Consider the following 25,362-nt stretch of genomic DNA (forward strand, 5'->3'; position numbering starts at 1 on the left):
CCTAAACAGAAACAGAGGAGGAGTGGATTGGGGGTGGAAACAGAGAGGGGATGGGGAAGAACTAGAAGAGAGAGGGAGAAGAAACTGCAACAGGGATGTAAAATAAAATTTATTTTTTTTTAAAGAACCAAATATATATAGCCAAGTATAATGCATGAGGATCATCCAAGCCAGGATCACAGTCCCCGGTTTAAAGATTTTTAAAAGCATTTACTTTAGGCCAAGCATGGTGGTGCCTACCTTTAATCCCAGCTCTCAGGATGCAGAGGCAGGTGGTAGATTTCTGTTAGTTCAAGCATGGCCTGGTCTTCACAGTGAGTTCCAGGATAATCAGAGCTACACAGAGACTTTGTCTCAAAAACAAAACAAAAGGTACTAGCTATTGTATTAGTCCCTGAAATATATGAAACACATGAAATTCCCACTAAGAACAGTGATGAAAGAGTTTAAAAGAATCAAGAAAAGACTGTTACAGCAATGTGCTCTTCACATAAAATCCAAAAGCTTGATTTAATATTTTTTTTTCTCCCCGGGAACCTCATGAGACAGTAGAGTGAGTGAGTGAGTGTCTGTCTGTCTGTCTGTCTGTCTGTCTATTACATATACACTGTTCTATATCTATCTATTATATATACACTGTTCTATATCTATCTATCTATCTATCTATCTATCTATCTATCTATCTATCTATCTATCTATCCATTATATATACAGTGTTCTGTCTGCTGGAAAAGGGCACCAGATCTCATTACATGTGTTTGCTGGGAATTGAACTCGGGTCTTCTGGAAGAATCGCCAGTGTTTGTAACTCTGAGCCACCTCTCCAGCCCCATAGGCAGTTATTTACAAGCAAACCATCATGTATTCACTCAAATAAATCACTAAGCCAAAATTAATGGGAAAATAGTTTAATATTTTATAGCACAAAATAAACCACGACAGGAAGAAGCTGTTTCACAAAGCCCGTCTCCTGGATCTGAGAACAAGCACACACTCCACCAGTGGGCTCTACAGTTCCTCCTCAAGGCATAGTCTCCTCAGGCTCTCACCCTGATGTATCACAAGCACGGCAGCCGCCATGGCTGCAGCTCTAGAGGACAGCCCCTGCTCTGGAGACACGTCAGCTCTCCTGAGACCCTCTCAGACTGGACTTCTGACTTCGTTTCTCCTTCTGACCCTGGATCCGGAAGAGCCTCTTCCTCAGGTCCTTCTGCCGCTTCAGCTTCTCCTCTTCCTCCTTCTGCTTCATCTTCACGTGCTCCCTGTTGTGCAAGTGTCTCTGCTCTTTGGCCTTTTTCATTTTCTGACTGTGTATTGTGCTCAGAGCATCTAGCAGAGCCAGGACCTGACAAGACAAAAAGCAGTGAGCACAACAAGCCAGCTGGAGCCTGCCTGTCACCTATGTAATCAGGACCTCAGCACACCGACTGCTGGTATCAAATGAGACTCAGTCCCAAGTAGCAATTAACTGATGAAAATTCACCACAAGTTGCATGGGGACGTAGGAACGTATGCACTCTACCTTCATGTTAAAACCACCCAAACTGACCACTGTATGGAACCATATACATCTAGCCAAGTGGTTCACCAAACAGGTGTCCCTTACTCCCTATTCAGACATAGGTGGAAAATGACTAGTCAAGGATGTCAAACAGCCTCTGGTTTTTCCTCCACCTTTCCAGTTCAAGGGCCCTTATGCTTTCCTGGTGAAGTCTCAGAATAGAGTAGAAATGACAGTGTGCTGCTGAAAGCACTATTTTCACATCTAAATACAATGAAAAATAAGTCACACTCAGATAGTACCTTCCTCTCATGAGGTTCACGTATGACAGCCGGTCTCTGTCTATCCCTTGGCACTTTGCCTGCCTTTGCTTGGATCTTGGGTTTGTTCTTAAATGGCAGAGCCTTCTGCAAGGCCTTTGGAATGTGCAGTGAATTAAAATGCTTCTTTTGTCTCAGGATTGGCTGAAAAGGAAAAAATAAAACACAGATTATACTTAAAGTGTAACTTATATGTACTTAAAACTATTAGCTAAGATCACTGACTTTCCTACAAACTCAGTCACACTAGCATCTGCTAACTATCAGAGATCAGAGTTCAGTGGGTATACACAGCAAGGCAACAAAGAGTGCATGCCCAACGTTCATGGGTACTCTGAAACTCAGCTGGGCCTACTTGAACAGAGTAGAGCTATGGGGTCTTCAACAGAACATAAGAAGAGGTTCTAAGTATCTCAGTAGAGAACTTGGGCTTCTCTCTGGGAATTTGAGAGGTTTTCTTCTAGCATAACAAGGATAGTCTAGCTTCTTGCTGACTTGTCAACTTCTATTCCTCAGCAATCAAAGCTTAACTCTGATTCTGACTAAGATTTAACCAGCACACACGGCACAATCCAGACACTGAATTCTATGTTCAAATTAAATAGTCTGACTTGGATGTTAACCACTCCAGAGATTACTGTAAACAGAGTTCAGCAGGAGCCAAGCCAAAGATGAAAAAAGCAAGTGTGTGGAGAACATCGCCCACAATGTCCCTCAGAATCCTGGTTAAAGAACTCAGATAAAAGTCTCCCAAAAAGGAGGTGGAGCCTCCCTGGAAGTGGGTCACTGGAGACAGGTCTTGAGGGCCTATAGCTTGGCCCCACTTTCTGACCCTCTGCTTCCTGACTGTAGATACAATTTGATGAGCCATCTCTTGATCTTACAACGTCTTCCCCAGCATGACCGACTCCATCCTTTCTTAAAATGTGAACAAGCCCAACCCTTCCTCCCTAAGCTGTTTCTTATCAAGTATGTGGTCAGAGTAATGAGTTAAGTAAATAATGGACCCTGCTAATAACTTCAGGACACACTAGGGATCCTACACTGGAACTGAATACATGTGCAACCTAAAAGCAGTTAAAATAGCAGAAATAAATCTTTCTCTAATGTACATAAAGTAGCTAGGTGAATTTTTAAAAAGACAGATCCTATTACATGCTACCTAGCAGAAATACAATTTGTTGTTAAGAACACCTAAGTTAAAAGTGAAGGGATAGAAAATATTCAATGCCATGAATAACACAAAACTAACAAAACCCATACTCCTTACAGTCTCTGGATCCATTATCCACAGCCTAAACAATAAACAAGGTAATTTAAAGAAGGGACCAATAAAAACTCTCCCATTTACATCATCTCCCCTCATTTCTTACAGGATTCCACTCAAAAGAACTGACTGAAGCCATTAATACATCCAGTGCCATCACCTGTGCCCTTTTAATTACATTAATCATTACATCCCTAACAGCTGTCTACAGTATCTATATTTTCTTTCATCTGCTTACATCAGAGAAAATAGATTAAGTCAAAAACAATTACAAGAGGGGCTGGAGAGATGGCTCAATAAATAAGAGCACTTGCTGCTTTTCCAAAAGACCCAGGTTCAGTTCCCAGCACTACAACCACCCATAACTCCAGCTCCTGGAAGTCCATTGCCTTCTTCTGGCCTCTACAGGCACCAGGCACACACATGCTGCAGAGGCATGCAGAGGCAAGACATCATACACATAAACCAGTAACTGACAAGTGGACCTTATTAAATTCAAAGAAAACTGCTAACCAAATGAAAAGACAGGCTACAGAATGGAAGAAAATCTTTGCCATCTATACACCTGGCAGATGACTAATAGAATAAAGAACCCCAAAAACACTATAAACAAGAAAGCAAACAACTCCACCCAATGAAAATAGATTCCTCAAAGCAAGAAATACAATGGGTATTAAATTACTTTTAAAACTATTCAACATCCTGACTATCAGGGAAATGCAAATTGAAACTGCTCTGAGATTCCACCTACCCCATTCAGAATGCTATTATCAAGATGACAAATGACAACAAATGATGTGTATAGAAAGAGGAAGATTTGTTTACTGATGACAGAGTATAAACTGTTCTGCCATTATAGAAATCAGTGTGAAATTTTTCAAAAAGCTAAAAAACAGGTAATCCATATATATGACCCAACTGTACCACTCATGGACAAATACTCAAAGGATTCTATATCAAACTACAGAGGTACTTATGTTCATGTTTACTGTAGATCTCTTCAGAACAGAAGAAAACTATAGGACAACATCTATGATGAAAACCTAGAACAACTTCTATTATGAAAACCTAGAACAACATCTATATGGTCACTGATGTGAATTCTCCCAAGTATTAGAGGAAATGGGGTCTAAAACTAAAAAGAATTTATCCCTAGGATGCAAGGAAAATCAAACCGATACAAATCAATTAATATGGCTCGCAGACAGCAACGCAATACAGTACAGTGTTCAGCTGGCTTTTCCCATTCTATTCAGGTTTCCCAGTCCGTGGAATGATACCACCCACAGTGGGCAGCTCTTTCAACCAAATCAACATAACAGAGACACATCCCACAGGCCAACCTGACCTAGGCAATTCTTCACTGAGACTCTTCCCAGGCAACTCTGAGATTGTGTCAAGTTGGCAAAACTGACTTACAAAATGTAAGATAAAAACCATATGGCCACCTCAACTAATCAAAACAAACCTGGCCAAGTCTAGCACTCTTTCTTAATAAGAACTTTAAACAATTTAGACACAGAACAAAGTTCTTCGGTATAACAAAGACTATATGAATATATAACACCATGATCAACACGGAGAAATTTGAAGTTTTGCCTCTAATATTTGCTACTGTAGTCAATATAATACTGGAGTACTTGTAAAAGTAACTAGATACAAAAACATCTGAATTAGAAAAATAAAATATTCTCTATTTATGGATAGAATTCACTGTAGAAAACCTCAAAGATTCTCCTCCCTTTAAAACAATAAAATTATGTTGCATAATAAAAAAAACCTAGTATATAAAAATACATAGTATTTGTAAAGGAATTGAAATTAAAACAATATATGATGCCACAAAAAAAAAAAAGCCACATATAGGCACTTAGGAATAAACTTGCCCAAGGATGGGCAAGACTTACTCTGATAGTATAAACAACTGATGGAAGAAACTGAAGACGTGAAAGATAATCTTGTCAATGACTTGGGAGAATACTGTTATATGTGCACCTAAAGCAATTTACAGATTTGATGCAAACCCTATCAAAATTCCATAGGAATACAAAAACAAGCCTAAAATGTGTAAGTAAATATAAAAAACAAAACAATAACAAAAACCAAATGCCCAAGGCAATATTAAGGAAAGTAGAAAAAGGTTAAAGATATCACATTTCCTGATCTAGGGAGGGGCGCTATGAAATGCATCTTCTGGACATGTCAAGGCTATGTACTCATGAGCCTACAGTGGCTGTGGTTATCTGCATGGACCTCCCCAGGAGCAAGCCAGTCAACACTCCAGCATTGGGGGTGGGGCGGTGACAAGAGGCCCCACCTCTAGCTGAGGAGCTACTAGTATTTGATGACTACTGGAGAGAGAAAGTAATTGTTCTGGGGGTACAGCCTATTGCCTAAACCCACATGGATTCAGTAGGTTGTTCTTTAAAAATAAAGAAGAGGACATGAAGGTGTGAGGGGGGGACTTAGAAGAAGTACAGGAGTATCTGGGGATAGATATGATCAAGATACATACATATACATATATACATACTGCTGAGGAATATTTAACTATGCAAAGATATGTTGCATTTCTTTAACTATGTAAAGATGTATTACATTTGTTTAATTATGTAAAGATGTGCTGCTGTTTTATCTTGCCTGCCTAAGGCACCTGATTGGCCTAATAAAAAGCTGAACAACCAATAACAAGTGAGGAGATACAGGTGGGACTTCCAGGCAGGGAAAGTAAGTAAGAGGAGTAATTTAGGCTTGGGGAAGAAAGAAAAAGAGATGACAGGGAGATGCCAGGAACCAGTGAGCCAGACTTGGAGGAAGTAGGAAAGTAGGACATACTGAATGAAAGAAAGGTAAAATGCCCCACAGCAAAAACAGATTAAACTAAGTTAAAAGATCTAATGGAAGAAGCCTAAGCTAAGGTCAAGCATTCATAATTAACAATAAGTCTCTGCATCTTAAGAAAACAAAATGAGTGATGAGAAGAGGGAGACGGAGGTCAAAAGACACAGAATGGCAGAAATGCAGGATGAGTGTGACAATACCCAGAGGGGAAGAAGTCGGATATATACAAGAACCATAATTTATACAAATGTCTTGTATTTGGGATTTTTTAAAAGTAGATTTTTAAGTAAGGGGGTGAAATGGCAGAAATGCTCATCTGCTCCACCCATAGTACATAACCACCTTGCCAAATCCATATCTCACAATGTCATTAGTAATTCTCAAATAAAACATCATGATCTTACAAAATGTTTTAACTTCATTTCCAATTCTGAGAAAACCACTGCCACCATTTTTGTACTCCTTCTCCAAAACAGCAAACAAATACACAACTGTTCAAATCAAATTTAGCACCAGACTTTATACTTGAAAATACAAGTCATCAGTAAGACATTACAGGGTTGGTGGGTTAGCTCATATGCAAAGCACTGGGTTTGAACTCTAGGCCATAAAAACTAAGAATATTATAATAAAACACAGACGTGATGCTGTCTAGAAACAGACACACAAGGCCTTTACCTTATACAAGGAGTCTTTGTTTGGCTTTAGTTTGATACCATGGGCAAGCCTCAGTTGATATGTTGTCCGCATTCCTGACCAGGTATCTTTTTCGCCCACTGGTTTCAACAAAGATGTTACGGGATTATAGAAGGCCGGGATGGAGACAGGATACCAAGTTCTCATGAAAACAATATCTACAAGAGGAGGTTTCAGAAGAAGGTTTGTATCCATCTCAAGCAATACACACATGTGTGCACACCCCAAGTCACCCTAACATCTCTACCTTGTTAAACAGTACTGGGAAAAGAACTTAACCAATTAACTACTGCTAACTATCACCAAGCTCTGGGTGTGAGCCCAGCAGGTACAAACACAGTGTGAATCAGCTAAGTACAGGATACTCCAACTGGACAGAGCTGGAGCTGATTATCCTTCTGAAGATCAAAACTCCTAATTAACTACAACTAGAATCAATAACAAACACAGTGTCCTCAACACACATAAGGATTCTTACCACTCATTAGCAACTTGTCCTCAAAGCTGGCCCGGAATGCTCCTTCTGGAGCCCGGAGTGCTTTCTTGATTTGTCCCCTTATTCCACTGACAGTTCGAATGACAGCACCTTCAAATTTGGCTACTTCCAAGGCAGAATTAAACATTCCCTACAGGCAACAAAATAAAACACTCACATAAACATACCTTACCACTTACAGCATGGGTCAAAAAAACAAAAGCCAATTTCACTAGAAGTGAAATTACTAACATCAAAAGTACACCACTCAACTTTATTTTCACTGAAATAACTCTTTACAATGAAAAAGAGGTATTTATGGGTGTGAACTGGCCTAGACAGTCTTGGCATCTTCATTTTTGCAGTGCTGAGAGCCAAACTGTTGGCTTTACAAGCACTCTATTACTAAGTACCTCCCTCTGTATAGAAGCACTCTATTACTAAGTACCTCCCTCAGTATACAAGCATCCTATCAGGGAGCTCCACCTCCTGTCCTTATGATCTTAGCTCTGTGTCTTTAATAGAGACTCCTTCCCAAATGAAACTTTCAAACTACCCTCTCTAAATAGTGTGAAGCTGAGTGTACAGTCTGCTGAAATGTTGTTTGCTGTAAACTGCTTTGTCTACTTTCTACTCAACAATCACACAAATTTAGTATTTTTTTCCTTACCAACACAGCTTTAAAGTAATAAAACCAGTGGGTAAGCCTGTGTTGGCTCTGGACAGTCTTACAAAGAAGTCACAGCTGTAGATACTAAGAACAGTACAAATCAATATAAATAAAACAAAAATATCAAAGGTCAAGATTTCAAATATTTTTCTAAAAATTCTAAACATATACTTTAGAAGTATAGGAAAATCTGCTCTCTAACCCCATTTGATGATTCCCAGTCAAAACAAAGGCACACTTGGAACACTGTCTAACAAGACTTTCATGTGTAGCAATCTAACAAAGACTGTCTGAAGATCAGGATGAAGAGCTAAGCCACTAGTTAACAACGTACCTAGTTAAGAGCTAAGTCACTAGTTAGCCACACACACCTAAGTCACTAATAAGCCATAGAGGTAAGGCAGTGGTGGTGCATGCCTTTAATCCCAGCCCTGGGGAGGAATATAAAGTGGGTGGAGACAGGTGCAGTGTATTCAGTCTGCAGTGAGTCTGAGGAGCAGTACAGTCAGGAGCAGTTTGAGGTTCGGTGGATCGCCCCTATGGTCTGAGCACTGGTACAGGTAAGAACTCTCTAGTGGCTGGCAGCTTTGCTTCTCTGATCTTCAGCTTTAACACCAATATCTGTCTCTGGGTTTTCATTACTTGTGCTACATTCATGCTTGTGGAAAATGTGTATTATGACATACAGGTGAACTTGTGGTTAGACTTCAGTTTCCTTCCCAAAGATAGCCCTTGCAAGCATAAAAATATTTCAAAACCTGAGATGAAAATTCACATTGGGAATATTGCTAGCTCTAAACATTTCAGATAAATAAAGAGTATTCTAGTCTTTCCTTAACAATATATAATGTATAACATATGAATATATGGATATACAGACCTTAATAAATGAAGTATTCTTGAATATTTTATAAGGAAAACCAGTCAGCTTTAATTTCTTCACAATTTTTATGGATTTATCCAGGTCAAGGACAACTCCAGTGGCAGCAATCCGAAATTCAGGCTAAAAGGAACCACCAAAATTTGAAAATAATAATAGCAGAAAAGAAAAATGATAATTTTCTGTGATGTAATAATGCCAAAATTCCGTTCACTTAGACATCTACAAAAGACAGAATTTCATTTCTTTTCTTACTAAGTGCTTACTTAAGAGTTTTGTTTGCTTGAGAGTGATTTCGTGGCAACAGTTTCACAACAATGATCAGGTCAGAACCAAAGGAAAAGGCAAATTCAATTGCAACATTTAAAATGAGATTTTGGACCTCTAGGTGGACCATCTATTTATTATTATTTTTTCTCATGTATGTAAAGCCAATAAAGGAAGCCTGCTCTGCCCAGTCAAAGACAAACTGTGAGCATACTCTGCCCACATATCACTCCTAAGGAACAGCATCATCTTAAGGGTTATGATGGGTCCACAAAATGTACTATAATAATTAGCATCCAGTGAACACTGTAAATGACTATTTAAATAAGTCCAAACAAGGCACAAAATTATACAACGCCATCAGTGCCATTGTAATTCTCCCTTTCTCATGACTCCCACACTCCACTTATGGAAGCCAGGTAGGAATTCCGACATGCAGATGGCTGATGCAGTAAGACTATGAGTTCTAGGCCAGCCTAGGTTACATCAAGACCTTGTTAGAAAAAGTGTGTGTGGGGCAGGGGATAGGAAGGGAGGGAGGGAGGGACGGAGGGAGGGAGGGAAGGAAGGAAAGGGAGGAAGGGAGGGAGGAAGGAAGGAAGGAAAGAAGGAAGGGAGGGAGGGAGGGAGGGAGGGAGGGAGGGAGGGAGGGAAGGAAGGAGGGAAGGAAGGAAGGAAGGAAGGAAGGAAGGAAGGAAGGAAGGAAGGAAGGAAGGAAGGAAGGAAGGAAGGAAGCATGCAAGGGGGAGGGTGGGCGAAGGCTGCAGGAAGACACAAAGCAAGGAGAAACTAAGTATTACATGTTCAAAGTAGCTGATTTTCAACTTGGCTTCATGAATTCAGTTCACAGTCTCTAGCTCATTTGAATAATCCAGAAAGAATGTATCTCTGATATTTACCATTACACCACTGACAGACTGTATCGCCAAAAATCCAGTTCCTTGTGGGGTGATAGGACCTTAAAGAAAACAGAAAAGAAAAATAGTAAACCACATTATTTTACTCCAACCCTCTTTCTCAAAGAAACAAATATTTAAGTTGGGGTTTCATGGCAGGAAATGAACAAAACTAAAATGACATAAGCCTAAATGGTATAAATTGATCTTATAATTATTATAGTCATAATTTACCCCAAAAAGTTGCTCCACAATGCATGTGCTGTGGGGTGTACTTTAGGAGCCTTTGTCTGCCATTGTGGTCTTCAATATAATACAGTGGAATGGTCTGAAATCTCCTCCATCCTACAGAAAAAATAATTGGGTCTCGAGACTTGAGGATTTTCTTATACCAACGATGTTTCTTGAGGCGCATCTAGAGACATAAACATTCAATAAAACAGAGTGTACAACCAAATGACTTGTCTCCAAGCATGCAGCAAAGGGTACCTACCTGCACATATCCCACAGTGCCCTCACTATTGCCCAAACCACCCAGAATAATTGGGTAGTGTGGGTCAAAGTTCTGCACGAATTCACAGGGGATGTTTTCAATCTCGATTCGGACATACATTCCAGGTCGAAAACCCTCATACTGAACTCTGGCTTCATCTTCTTGATCTTCAAATTCAGCATGGTTAAGCTACAGAAGAGATAAGGAGACAAAAATAGAAGCACAATAAATCCACACCACCAGTATTCTTAATCAACATTAAAGTTAAATTTTAAAGAATACAAAGGATCCATGGACACAACAATTTAGGTTTTAATGCAATGAAGTCATTTCATCTCTACACCTTAAGACACGTACCAACTGTATTTTCTGTTGCTCCAAGTCACAGTCACTGCCTCCAAAGGGTTCTCTGAATGCTGCTCAACAATGGTGCCCTGGCTATACTCTATCTCTCCCAGCTGTCAATCATTTTATGTAACTGCTCATCATCGGCCTTAGGCCAGCCAATCCATCCTCCCTTATCCTCACTCTTGGCTGTTGGCTGTTTCTGCTTCCAGTCAGCTGTGTTCTGGTGTTTGTACCCACACAGTCCTTTATTATAGCTCTGCGCTGTGATTAAGGACAAGTAACTACTTGGTAAAAAGCTTTTTATGGACACAAGATCTATGTAATCCAGGCTTGCCTTGAGCTTTGAATCCTCCCGCCTCAGCCTTATGAGTGCACGAATCACAGTTGCATGGCACCATGCTAGACCATAAATTAAGATTAAACAACATCTACAATACAGTTCTTCAGTTGCACTTGTACGTGGCTGTGATGCTGGGCACCATGGGAGGCAATCTACAGACTACAACCACACCTCTACCCAATTCTAAACTTTTGGCTCCCAAAAAAGTCTCCTTCCATTACTTTTCTCATCTTTTCAAAACCTTTTGAGTCCCCTTTCTTCACAAACTACTGTTCCATTTCTGTTTCACTTTGATCAAAACTCCAGTCTGTAGTCCATTAGCTGTTTTTCTCATAGCTGCTTTCACCTGCTATTGCACAGAAACGCTTGTCAGTCACTGCAGATCTTCACCATGCCTTATCCAGTGGTTGCTACCTCCCCTAGTATAGCTCCTATAGCAAGCAGTAAGGTCTGTATATACTTGCGGGTTTCTGGTGCACCTGCTCTTTGAAATTTCTGTCTCTTGGCCACTCTTAGACCTCATCCCCACCTCTACTCACACACATACTCCTGTTCTCCCTCTCTGATAACTTCTCAAGCTACCTTATGGCTTCAAGGAGCCTGAGCCCTGCGCATCAAGGCCCTTATCAAACTTTAACACTGCTTGTCTGTGCATCATCACTAACCTAAGCAGCACAAACAAAGCTACACTACCCAGAGGTTTCCTACCCTACCGTGAGAACCGACCCTTTCACTGTCTGCCCTTACATACAGTCCACCAGAAAGCCTACAGATTCAGCCTCTGGAAAAATTTACACCTAGACCTCACCTACTGCCACCTCCACCCCAACTGAGATAACCTTAATTCCCACATCCTTTCAAAAAGAAGAGATCATGACTGTCTCTTTCTGCCCAAAGCCTCCCATAGGTCCCACATCACTCACAGAAAAACATTAAATTCTTATAACTTTCCACAAGATTTTAAATTGTAAATAAATGACGATTACAAAGATTATCTCTGTGTTTTTAGTCACTCCTGTCAAAAGTCAGTACAGACTGGAAGCCACTAATTTAGGACTACTCAGGAGACACTTCTTTATACTGGAGCCATGCCAATCTCTATCCTTCCGATCTTAGGATGTGCTGAAGCCAGCAAAGGAGACACTTCTCATTACATGAAGGTCTAGACGAGCAAAGCTTGCCAACCACATTTTCAAGTTCAAAGAAATTCTCAGTGCTTCTACCAACAGAGTGCAACCCAAACACTCCCCATCAACTGAGTATGCAGCTTTGCATCTGCTTCTGGTGAAATCACCACCCCACACGGCCCTAGGCAGGAGCGCCCCATCTCCTTCCCCATCTGCATCTGACTTTACATGTAAGACGTGTCTGCATCTGTCTGAACAAGCAAGACGTGTCAAACTCTCTTGGAAAGAACTTTGTGCACATAAGCACACGAGCCATTCAGCCACTCTACTCGTTCAAAGCAGCAAGTGATCAGAATTTGAACTTCCACTTGTACTGTCTCAAACTAATATGTCAGTGTCAAGAGATGCAGCCCAGCACCGCTGCCAACAGCAGTTCCTTTTAAGGGGCCTCACTTAGGTAAGCCAGACCATTAAGAACTTCAGGGCAATTAGAGAGAGGTTAAGTTGCAGTTTATTAAGAGATAAGTCAGAGTGTAGACCCCTTGAGAGTGAGTCCTATTTAGCTATCCTTATAATGGTGGATAACTTTCTGCAGCTTTGTAAGTTACATTTTTTTTCAAAGTATGTAATTTACAAAGTATCAAGATTAAAAACTAAAGTTTATTTAAGTGAGAATATATACAAGCTGGCTTACTTATCTTAAAGCTCCTTTTTTAGTGGGCTGGGGAAATGGCTCAGTGAGTAACAGTGCTTGCTATGCAGCCATGAAGACCTTAGTTTGGACCCCCAGAACACACAAAGAGTCAGGAATGGCTACGCATGCCTGCAACCTCAACTCTGTGGAGGATGGAGATGGAAGGATTGATGGGGCCCGGGGGCTACCACAGAGCTTCAGCAGGGTTCTGCAAGCGATGGGTCTGGAAGGACCACGGCAGACAGTAATAGAGGATGGCAGATGCTCTCTTTCAGCTGTGCACATACACACAGATGTGATCAATTGCATGCACACACAGAAAACAAGTGCCCTTTGCAAATGAAATTTTAAGGTGGTTTTTATGTGATGCACCATTTAGATATAGAAATGAGCTCAGAGGGGAGTGCTAACACATCTAAACTTAAGGCCAAAACATTCTAGCCTGAAATAAACAGTTTGAGGATTTTTAACATTCTTGAGGCATTATCTACGTAGGCAGTTGTGATTTTTTTCAATTGTGTTGATGTTTCTTGATTCATACAAAATGTAAACTAGGTCCCAGGACAAGGGACTTCTCTTCCCACCTTCCCCTGTCTTTCTATCCTGTCCCGACTGCATGAGTCCTCAGAAGCAGAGGCCATGCCTCAGTCATTACTGCTTCCTAAGCATGTGGGGCTTGCTACAAAAGCGGTGCTGGTGAGAAGGAAAACAGGCAAGGTCTGAAGAATCCCACCACACACTTTCAACCTGGGCACGCAAAGGAAAACGGGAGCACGCCGCAGGTGGTGCTGCCTCGGCAGTAGGTGGTCAAGAACTGCTTTCTTACCTGAGCCTGTCTCTGCATTTCACCCTTAAGATCATCAAAATATGTGCTTTCTCCTTCTCCGCCATCGTACTCTGCGTCAAACAGCTCCTTCAGCTTTCTCTTCTTATTCAGATGTTTTTTCTTGGCACTTTCCTCTTCGGTTGGGTCAGTTTCTTCCTTAACGTCTTCTTCTGTGTCTTCAATCTTAAATTTCCAGAATAAAAAGTATTGAGAAGCTTATGGAGAACTTTCTTTAAACAAACGAAGCAGATTTTTACAGTGTTTGAGTGTAAAGATTCTTTGTTATGATTATCATGAACAAAGAGACTTTGGTACTACACCACATCTTCATTTGGCTGGGTGTGGCAACATGCATGAAGCAAGTGTCTCCTAGCTAGATGTTCCAAGATACTGTTCAAAGTACTATCAGGAAGAATAAGGAATTTTTTATGGTGCTTTTAAATCTCATCATTGAATGTTGGCAAATAAAAAGCATGAACTTGACAAATGACTAAAGGAGGTAAGAGGGAGGGAGGGTAGGTAGGTAACATCCATAAGCTGTACAAATGAACCGTTTGTTCATCTGCTGCCACTCTTAAAGAAATTATCTGTCCGTTTTACTGGGACGTCAAGAGCTCCATCTCCTAAAGCAGATGTCTCTCAGGATCAACCTGGCAAAGCTACATCAAAGCCATACCTGAGTATCCGAGTCTGGTTTTCCCTTGTGCACATCCCCTGTTTCAAGGTCTTCAAAGTCCCCATAGAGTTCCTCTGAAAAAGAGCATTTACATGTCTGATCTGTGACACTAGCACTGCCCAGCCTGGCCGACCCTGTGCTCTGCATTCCAAACTTTATCTCTGTTGTTTCCATCACTATATATGCCAAGAGTTCTAAACTTACATGGCTTTCAAAAAAAAAAAACCAACATTTCACTATTTTCTGAGGAAAAGTAAATGAACCCAAGACTTGAAACCTCACCATCTTTAATGTTTAAGTAATGGACACTGTATAAAAGACACAAGAGCAGCCTTGAGGGTCAACTCCAAAGCAACATTTCAAAGAATAAGTGAAAAGGCACAGCCTGACAGCAGCCACGTAAAGTGTCTGACAGAAGCCAACACAGCACATTGTATACTGTGCCTTGGGGAAAGCTAAGACTATAAGTATAGAACCTGGAACAAAATTAGGGCTCAAAGCAATGCTGAGCTCGTAGGAAGAGTTCATTAACTCATCTACTTGTTCATTGTTAGAGCTCTGGGTTCAGTTACAGGCTGTCTTCTTTAAAACAGACAAGTTAAGAATGGCTTTGGGATGGCAACACTTACTGTAATTAAGATATATTCATAACAGATAGGAAGCTCATATTTATAATAAAAACTATAAAATTAAGTATATAACTAGAACTGTTAGAAATTTACACACTAAAAAAATAAAATATAACAGAGTTAGTGACACAACTCAGTAAGTAGAAGGGCCTGCTGCCAAGCCTGAGGACCTGAGATCAACTCCCAGGACCCAACTCTTGCGGGCTGTCTTCTGTCCTCCACACACATGTCAGCCAAGTAGAATTTTATTATGTCATGAGAGGGAATAAAAAGGTACATCATCAGACACTGCTTTCATAACAGCATTCTGTGACACTAGGTCCAGAGCATCTGAAATACTTTATTGGCCTTCAGGGGAACCCGGCAAACACATGGTACACATGCATACATGCAGGCAAAGTATCTACACAAGGAAAACTAAAAATACATTTACAAAAATTGTTAAAACCTAAACCCTAACCCAAAGCTCTTATACATAATACTCAATGCTGAATGAAAGCAATAGATACTAAGTCACTCTGCTTATGGGCACACACACAAAATGACCTTCAAGAAAAAAAAATTGGTAACTGTGAACTACAAAAGGCAATCCAAGAGTTATCTGAAAATCATGTGTGTGTGTGTCTGTGTGATACCAGGAATGAATTCAAGACCCCTATATATGTTAGATGAGTATTCTATTGCTGAGGTGTAGTCCAGGCCTTCTACATAACAGTGCTCTGTAACATGGACAAAATACAACACTGCTTAAGAGGTATGGTACTCAAATAACAAAAACAAAATCTTTCAAGCAAATTAACGCTACATTTAAGTATGATTCCTGACTAATTTTGTTAACTTGACACAAGCTAGAGTCATTTTAGAAAAGGGAAGGAACCTCAAGTGAGAAACTGTCCCACTAGATTTCCTGTAGGCAAGCATGTTGAGCATTTTCCGGATTGATGATTGTTGTGGAACAGATCCACTAACTGTGGCCCTACCACCTGTAGGCAAGTGGTCCTCAATGCTATAATAAAGAAGGCTGAGCAAGCTAGTAAGCAGCACTCCTCCATGGCCTCTGCATTTCGTCTCTCCAGGTCCCTGACTTCCCTTGATGATGGACTACAAGCTATAAGTTAAAATGAAACCTTTCTTCCCTAAGTTGTTTTTCGGTCATGGTATTTCATCCCAGCATGGGAACCCTAAGACAACAAGACTTCATACACACAGTCTTAAATGAGTAGGAGGAAAGACCTATAAATGTAAAAGGTCTTTTATGTATAGTAGAATTTTAGTATTATATGTACTTTCTAAAATTTCCTGCTATTGATATGTATTAATACTACATGTACTTTCTAAAATTTCCTACTATTGATATGTACCTTTCACTTTAAATTTTCCATGACTATTACTTTTACTAAAACAAACATGTTGAAGACAGCTCCCACCCCCATACATATAATATCTATTTATAACAAAACGTATAGGAGGTTTCTCACTTTCCTTTAAAGTCCCTATATAGCAAATAGGTCAGCCAAGGACAGAAAACAGGATATTATCTGTCAATTCCCCACAGCATTCACAACTGAAAATCTTCAACCTGACTATAAGACAGTAAAGAAAATATGAAGGGTATGAGAATGTCTGTTAGGAAAGTTCTTGTACTTGCAAGCTCAAAGACCTAAATTCTCTCCTTAGAATTCATGTAAACAAGAGCTAAGTGGGTTACAATTTCAATTAGGGAGGTGGATCCCTGGGTCTTGCTGGGCAACCAGCCTACCATACTCAGTTAGATAAGGGAAATAGGAGATCAGGCCAAAAATAAATAAATGGGTAGGCAGTGTCTAAGGAAGGAACAGCACTTGAGAAATGACAGCTAAGGTTGTCTGTCCCTTGCTCCCAGAGGCATGTGCACACTCAAACATATAAAGAAAATGTGCAGTCCTTACTTACCATCTTCTGCTAAGATCTTGGCGGCATCTTTATCATCTTCCCACTTCCCCGTCACAAAGCAATCTCTGATGCTGTTCATAACCTTACACAGAAAAACCAGCACTTAGTTTATTTACACAAAACAACTGTTTTTGAGAAATGATAGTGGACAACAATTTGCCTCTAAAAATTTCTCAGGACACTTCAAACTGGCTCTGCAATCCTAGCACATAACTATCATCCTAGCATTTGTTGAGGCAGGAGAATATTCAAATTCAGTCCGGACCACATAGTGAGCTCTTGGCCACCTTAGAATACACAGAGACTGTCTCAAAAATTTAGTAAGAAAGTAAGCACATACCTTTGTGAATACATTCATTCCACCTAAGTGTGTGAGATAATTCCTACAGAATAGCAGAAAAATATCTGCAAGTCATGTATAGAACGGACATGTACCTAGACTTTATAAACTGGTAAGAGACATGTTCTCAGAAAATATAAACAATTCATATAACTAAATGTCCAAACTTTTAAAATAGGCGAACAGTATGTATAGGTATATAGACAAATAGACAGCAAGCACCTGAAACAAAGCTTGACAACATTAGCTATCTGAGAAATGCAAATCAATATCACAATATAATATATTTCACACCTTCTTATGTAGCTAAAATAAAAATACAGACAAAAATAACTCTTGATGTAAATAAACTAAAACCCACAAATACTGCCTGGGAGTGAAAAATTACACAGCTTTTTTTTTTAAGAATGGAGAATATATGAGGAAAAAACTTGTTTTCTCTAATCTTATGAACAGTAACATACTTTTCTGATACCGTTTTATATATAACACTGAGATAAGTGAGATGAGCAATTACATGATTTTTCTAACTTTATTCCGTCAGATTCAACCATGGGCTAATTCTCTAGGAGAAACGTAGCTAAAGATATAAATAGATAAATGAACATGAAATTGAGGAGAGGCAGTGCAGAGTGGATATGATAAAAATGTGTGTGTGTGTGTGTGTGTGTGTACGCACATACACGAAATTATCAAAGAATAAATATTATATTAGGTCTCCAGCCACCTTTCCTGAGAAAATGACTTTTCCCCTTCCCCGTCCTTCTGCCAACCAGCAGCCATCTGCAAGAGAAGAAGCCTATTTCTGACCTGAGCCCTCTTCACTTGAATTGCCTTGGCCTGGTAAGTCTATTCTGCCCTTTCAGTCTGTGCAGACCAGTTCTATGTAACCTACCACAAGTCATTTGGGAAGAGGGAGCATCAATTAAGAAAATGCCCCTGCTGGATCAATCTATGGGCAAGCCATTTTCTGGACTTGGGAGGGCCAACTCACTGTGGCAGTGCCTCCCCTGGCTGGTGGTCTTGGGCACTATTAGAAAGAACGCTGAGCAAGCCTAGGGTCTCAAGCCACGAGACAGCATCCTCCTCAGCCTCTGCATCGGTTCCTGCTTCCATGTTCCTGCCTTGAGTTCTCGCCCTGACCTCTCTGGATGATGAACTATGAAGTTCGAGGAGAAACAAATCCTTCTTCCCCAAGTAGCTTTTGATCATGTGTTTTACCCCAGCAGTAGAAACCCTGGTTAAGACACCACCACCCTTGCTCTCCTGTCATCTGCAAACGCAAAGGCTAGCTCTAGACCAAAGATCCACAAATCGTCATTGTTACTGAGACACCACTGCTGGGTAAGGCACTTCCTCCCTCTCCTATTCTCAGTATTCCTTCCCAAAATGGTTACCATTTCCACACCCACAAGTCTAGCTCCAGATCCATGGCCTTTGAACCTGCTTTCTTCAAGAACCACCTTTGACTGGTAAAACACTCCTTTCCTCTCCAATCTTGCCATCTCTGCACCCACAAGTCTAGCTCTAGACCATGGGTTGGGAGTCATCTTTCCCTGGTCCAATTACATAGTTCATTTACTAATTTTCTGTGACCGAACTCAGGTCATACACCTGTACTGGCCAGATTTTCACTTTCAGACATACATCCAAAGAAAGAAGTCCACATGCCCAGGTCAAATAATCAAAACAAAAAAATATATCAATGACCATAACATCATGTTTCCCATCAAACTCAAGTCTTAGAGAAGTGTTCTCTATTAAGAACTACCTACGTGAGCCCCAGCACACAATTTAAAAGCATAAACATATACTTTATCAAAGAATTCAAGGAATGTAAAGAAGGCATGAACAATCACTTCATTAAACTCCATGAGGTAACACTAAACACCTGAGTGATGTCCAAGAAAAACAAATACATAGATGAATGAAATGAAGATAATTCACAATTTGAAAGCTGACTTCAATAAAGAGAAACACTGAAGTGAAAACAAGCTGAAATGAAGATGGAATTTAAAAACCTCAATATCCTGATGAGCGAACTGCAGGGAAAGCCTGGCAAGTAGAAGGAATCAGGCAAAATCAGAGTGTCCCGCCTGGAAGGTCAAGCAGAGGGTCTGGATGGAAGAAGCAAAGAAAATGAAATAATACTGAAGCACAGGAAAGGAGCATTCAGGGAATGTGGGGCACGATCAAAAGATCAACTCTTCCAATTATAGGCATAACTGAGGGAAAGAATCCCAGGTCAATGGTATAGACCAGCTCTTCGACAAGATCATAGAAGCAAACCTTCCCCTAAATTAAGGAAAGACACACCCATACAGATACAGGAAGCACCGAACAAGGTCAGAAAAGAAATACCCCACAGCATATTATAGTCAAAACACTAAGGACACAGAAAAAATAAAAAACATTATTAGAAGCTGCAAGAGAAAAAATACAAATCACATATACAGGAAATTTTTTCAGAGCATTACCTTACTTCCCAGGAATGATTTCTTAGAAATGACTTCTCATTTCTTGGGTAAAACACTCTAAGTCCTAAAGCCACAACTACCAACTAAGACTACCACACTCAGCAAACTATCTGCTATAGCTGAGAAAGAAAAAAATTTTTCCATACAACCTAAAAAATTTCATTTCCAACTACAACAAAATGCTCAACAGAATACTGGATGCAATACTCCAAACTGAAGAGAGGAACAAACACAGCCAAGAGACTCAGGAAGAAAACAAAGCTAAAATTTAATGAAATGCAAAGTACAACGAACAATACAAATCAGCAAGGAAAAAAGCAACAAATTGACAGCAAGCTATATACACTTTTTTAATAACTCTATTCAATTTCTCCAACCAAGGCACAGGTTAGCTGAATGCATTAAGAAACCTTCAATCCCAGCACTTGGGAGGCACAGTTAGGCAGATCTCAGTGAGTTCAAGGCCAGCCTGGTCTTTAAAGAGAGTTAAGTTCCAGGACAGCCAGGACTGTTACACAGTAAAACCTGTCTTGAAAAAACGAACCAACCAAACAAACAAACAAAAAAGAAGCAAAATCGAGGGGGCTGGAGAAATGGTTCATCAATTAAGAGGCTACTCCTCTAGAGGACCCGGATTCAATTCTCAGCACCCACATGGCAGCTCACAGCTGTCTCTACCTCTGACACCCTCACTCAGACATGCAGGCAGGCAAAACATTAATGCACATAAAATAAAGTTAAAAAAAAAGAAACAAAATCTATTTATCATCTACAAGAAACTCATCTTAGCTTTAAAGACACCACCTTGAAGTGAAAGGATGGAAAAAAGTTTTTCAAGAAAATGGGATCAAGAAGCAAATAGGCATGGCCATTCTAATACCTGACAAAATACAAGTCAAACTAAAACTATTCGGAATAGACAAAGAATACTTCATTCTAATCAAAGGATCAATTATTCAGGAAAACATCACATGCACAAAACTCTGCTGCACCCAATTTGGCTCAACAGCCAAAGTAACAAGCATTGATTAGTCTTCCACAGAACCTGGGTTCGATTCCCATGGGATCTGATATCTGCTCCACAAGCAAAACACACACACACACACACACACACACACAAACAAAACATCCATTCACATAATTTTTTTAAGTCTTAAAGGAAAAGAGAAAACACAATAATGACACAGATTAACACAAACCTAATTACTGTAGGTGATTTCAACACCCCACTTTCTCTAATAGACAAAATATAAAAGAAACCTCAGAATTAAATGACATCAAACAAATCTAACAGATATCTACAGAATGTTCCACCCACATACCAAACACATTCTACCCAGCATTAAGTCAGTAAATAAAATCAACAGACCACATACTTGGTCACAAAACAAACCTTAACAAATATATAAAAACTGAAGTTAACTCCATGTATCCTCTCCAATATCATACAATAAAAGTTGATAGCAAACAAAACTCCAGTAAATGTATAAATTCTAAATTCATGGAGATTAAACAATTCATCACTGAATGATGGATAGGTTAAAGAAGAAATCAAGAAAGAAACAAAAACATTCATGGAATGAAATGAAAATGCAACAACACAAAACCTCTGGGACACATTAAAAGCAGTTCTAAGAGGAAAGTTTAGAGCCCTGAGGGCCCATTATGTCAGAAAGAGCACAAATAAATGACTTAATGATATAATGATAATGAAAAACAAACCAAACCCAAACCCAGCAGATGGCAGGCAAGAAATAATAAAAATCAAAGTAGTAATTAGTGAAATGGAAACAAACAAACAAAAAAAACACAACACAAAGGATCAATGGCTCTAAGTCTGGCTCTCTGAAAAAAGCAAGGACAACAGATTCTTGGTCCAACTAACCAAAGGAAAGAAAAAGGAGACCCAAACTAACAAAATTAGAGATAAACAGAGAAACATTACAACAGATAACAAACAAATTTAGAATATTCTAAGGGAATATTATAAAAATCTGTACTGTTCAGTTGCAAAACTTGAGAGAAATAGATGACTTTCTTGATCCATCCAAAGGATTAAAGTTAAACCAGAGGAGGAAAACAACTTAAACAAACCCATGACCAACAAGGAGACAGAAGGATAATAAGATTCCTGACTGAAAAAAGTCCCAGCCCAGATGATTCAGGCAAAATTCTACTAGAATTTCAAAGAAAAATTATAACCAGTTCTTACTTAGCAATCTTAAATTCTTCAAAACCAGAAACAGAACAATCACTCCCAGGCTCATTCTAAGATGCCAGCAGTATTACTCTAGTATTAAAACAAGGCAAACGCTAGATGGTGGTGGTGCATGCCTTTAATTCCAGCACTCAAGAGGCCAGCCTGGTTTACAAAGCAAGTTCCAGGATAGATAGCCAGCGATGTTACACAGAGAAACCCTTCTCAAACAAACAAAGCAAAAAAAAAAAAAAAAAAAAAAAAAAAACAGACAAAGACAACAAAACTACAGACCAATATCCCTGATAAACATAGATGCAAAAATCCTCAATAAAATACTAGTAAAACAATTAAAGGCCCGTATGAAGAAGATCATCTACCATGATCCAGTAAGTTGGCTTTATCCCAGAAATGCAGGTATGGTTCAACATGCATTAAGTCAATAAATAAAATCATATAAAGGGACTTAAAGACAAAAATCACATGGTCATTAATAGATGCAGAAAAGGCCTATGGTAAAATCCAGCATGTTTTCATGATAAAAGTCCTAGAGAGTAGGACAGAGGGACACATCTCAACAAAATAAAGGTCATATAAAACAAACCCACAGCCAACACTATCCTAAGGGGAGAAAAATTCGAAGCAATTCTATTAAAATCAGGAATGAGACAGAGCTGCCTGTTCAGTTGGAACCCCTGTTGGCCCCTGCACGGAGCTGGGAAACCCCATCTGCCCTATTTCCCCCAACCCACCTGTACTGAAAAAAACCTCTGAACAAAGGAACATCACCAAACACTCTAATGCAACCTGCCTTTCTGATACAGTCAGCCCAGTCAAGTGGCCGCTTTTGACCATACTTGGGCATAGTCCTAGCTCCTGGTTGGCACCCCTCGCCTAAGGTCTATAAAACCTCCCTGGCCTAGGCTGAGTGCCACTTCTCTGGCCCCATTCTTTGGGACCACCCAATAAAGCTGTATTTATCTGTTCTCAATCTAGCCTGCTCTGGCCTTTTGCTTCTGCAGAAACCTATCACTACCCACTATCCCCACTCCTAGCACTAGCCAGAGCAGTAAAGAGGAGGAAATTAAAGGGTAAATTTGAAAAAGAAGTCAAAAGATCCTTATTTGCAAATGACATGAGATCCCAAATATTCCACCAGAAAACTTCTAGAAACAGTCAGCAATTTCAGCAAAGTGGCAGAGTTAAAAAAAAAAATCAGAAGTCTGTCTATATACCAACAACAAATACACTGACAAAGACATGGTCACACTCCTATTGCCATAGCATCACAGGCAATAAAATATCTTGTAATAAATAAACCTAACCAAGGAGACAAAAGACCTCAACAATGAAAACTTCAAATCTCTGAAGAAAGAGACTAGAAAGTGAAAAGACATCACATGTTCATGAATGGGTTGAATTAATATTGTGAAAATGGACATCCTACCAAAGGCTATTTACAGATTCAATGAAACTTCAAAGAAAATAAATATTCACAGCATTCTTCACAGAACTAGATACAAAGTGTTAAAATTCATATGGAAGCAAAGAGGATCCCAGAGAGACAAAGCAACCCTGAGCTTAAAAAAAAAAGGGGAGGGGGGGGGGCAGCAATGCTTTCACACCAGTAGCTGAAACACATGTAGAGTCCAGTTAAAATCAGCAGCTGTTACTGCTTCTGTGCCAGAAACACTGACATGGTAAAACAAGAAGCCAGTGACATATATGTAATACTGAATCAGAACATGTTCTTTAATTACTTCACAGCACTGACTGTGTGTGAGGGACGTGAGGGGTTGTGGGGACTGGGTGTCCAAAGGCTAGGTGAGCACTCTGCCACTTGAATACTTCCAGCCCCAATTCTTCCGAAAGCAAACAGACACTCAGCATTACCTCCTCTAAATCCCAATCGTGAGGAGCCTCCACAAGAAACCTCGAGCAGTCCAGAGAGTCAGCCTTGTGCTTACACTCTCTATCCGGCTGGCTGACACGGAACAGCCCTCCAAGCTCTTCTACGGTGTCTCCATCTTCATCTTCATTATCCTCTGTCACTAAAGAGACCACCAGAAAAGAAAGGTGAAAATAAGACTTCAATCCTAGAAGACTCCTTGCCCTGAACTAGTTAAACCATGTATCTTAGAATTCAAGGAACTGTGGTTCCTGTTCATTATAGACATGCTGTGTCCCTGGGCCACCCACCCACAAAGAGCCAAAAGGCCAAAAAGCTACCACTTAATGTGTCTGAAGACTTATCCTCTTTCAAAGCAGCAGCAAGAGAACTGAGGAATGAAATATTGGAGGTTGGAGAAGGGAAGGCATTTAAAGGAAAAGATCTTACAGAAGATCTTCTATGCAGAGTTCCCTTAGAACTTCCTGTCACTAAAAATCTGGAGGCAAAATCTAAATGAAAATCAAATTTTTATCATGGGCAACTTATTTCTGCATTCTTCCAAAAAGAACTGATAAATAAGTTTAATAAACTATAAATATTAATGAACAAGAGCAAAGAGAACACAGGGCTCTCTCTCTCACAAGGGGGGAGGCAACTTTCATAGGCAGAAATATGTTCCTAACGTTAAATTTAACAAAACAAATCTCATGAAGAACTTTATAAACTGATATAATGGACAATATTCTCATTAAAACTTTCATGACAACTGAGGAATACGTTATAAGACCAATTTATGGCTGGGTAGTGGCACTTGGGAGGCAGAGGTAGGAGGATCTCAATGAGTTCAAAAAGACAGTTCAAAAACTACATAGCAAGTTCCAGGGCACCCAGGGCTCACAGAGAGACCCTATCTTGAAAAACAACAACAGCAAAAGAACAATTTATGGTCCTTGTGACATTATTATAAACTTCTGCCAAGACCAGCAAGAGGCTCAGCAGGTAAGGATGCTTGACATGCAAGTCTGGTGACTGAGGAAATCCATAAAAGGGTAGAGAGAGAGAACCAACTCCAGACATTTGTCCTCTAACCTCCGTACATATCCTTGGCATCAGTACCCCGCACATAATAAATGTACACACACACGGAATAAGTAAGTTTAAAATCTGTTTGTAAAATGTCTAGGAAATATATAAAAGCTGATAGCCAGAAATAATGGGTGTCAAAAGTATAATCCCAATCTTTTTGTCAATCTCATTTCTTTTTCAGAAAATAATCTAAGAACCTAAAACATGTTGAAACCTGAACAGAGTTCTTTACCTGTCCCATAAATCAGCTTTCGAAGATTTGGAGCTGCTTGCTGCTGCCTCAAAAAGGCCTCTGCTGCCTTCCGGGAAAGGTCTTCCTTCCACTTGAGGGCACCTAAAAGACCAACACCCAGTTACACCTGCCCACTGGCTTCTGCCTCAAACTCCAAAGTTTACTCATCCTCAGCCAAGATCAATGAAGTAGTTAACAAATTCCAAGAGCAGACTCAAAAATGTAAACATCCTATTGATAACAATAGTTTTGAGGATGCCT

General features: G+C 39.8%; 1 protein-coding gene and 1 long non-coding RNA gene across 3 annotated transcripts in view; one reads left to right on the top strand and one right to left on the bottom strand.

Annotated features, from left to right (window-relative positions):
• Positions 1-892: 892 nt before the first annotated feature.
• The window catches only part of Bms1 (BMS1 ribosome biogenesis factor), a 38,799-nt gene continuing 14,329 nt past the window's right edge, over positions 893-25,362 (bottom strand). For both annotated transcript variants that reach the window (XM_040737811.1, XM_005066075.4), the window contains exons 11-23: positions 25,102-25,203; positions 23,786-23,943; positions 16,879-16,960; positions 14,318-14,391; positions 13,642-13,824; positions 10,307-10,495; positions 10,048-10,228; positions 9,817-9,875; positions 8,651-8,773; positions 7,104-7,251; positions 6,608-6,783; positions 1,804-1,965; positions 893-1,345 (exon numbers count right to left, since the gene is read on the bottom strand). In XM_040737811.1, the coding sequence (XP_040593745.1) occupies positions 1,121-1,345; positions 1,804-1,965; positions 6,608-6,783; positions 7,104-7,251; positions 8,651-8,773; positions 9,817-9,875; positions 10,048-10,228; positions 10,307-10,495; positions 13,642-13,824; positions 14,318-14,391; positions 16,879-16,960; positions 23,786-23,943; positions 25,102-25,203 (1,862 nt within the window). In that variant the 3' untranslated portion in view covers positions 893-1,120. The remainder of the gene's footprint in view (positions 1,346-1,803; positions 1,966-6,607; positions 6,784-7,103; positions 7,252-8,650; positions 8,774-9,816; positions 9,876-10,047; positions 10,229-10,306; positions 10,496-13,641; positions 13,825-14,317; positions 14,392-16,878; positions 16,961-23,785; positions 23,944-25,101; positions 25,204-25,362) is intronic.
• On the top strand, positions 6,729-25,134 carry LOC121136749. Its single transcript, XR_005873858.1, has 3 exons — positions 6,729-6,808; positions 17,995-18,061; positions 25,051-25,134. It is a non-coding gene; the product is annotated as an uncharacterized LOC121136749 (long non-coding RNA).

This window comes from Mesocricetus auratus, unplaced genomic scaffold, assembly GCF_017639785.1.
Source record: "Mesocricetus auratus isolate SY011 unplaced genomic scaffold, BCM_Maur_2.0 Super-Scaffold_100676, whole genome shotgun sequence".
NCBI lineage: Eukaryota > Metazoa > Chordata > Mammalia > Rodentia > Cricetidae > Mesocricetus > Mesocricetus auratus.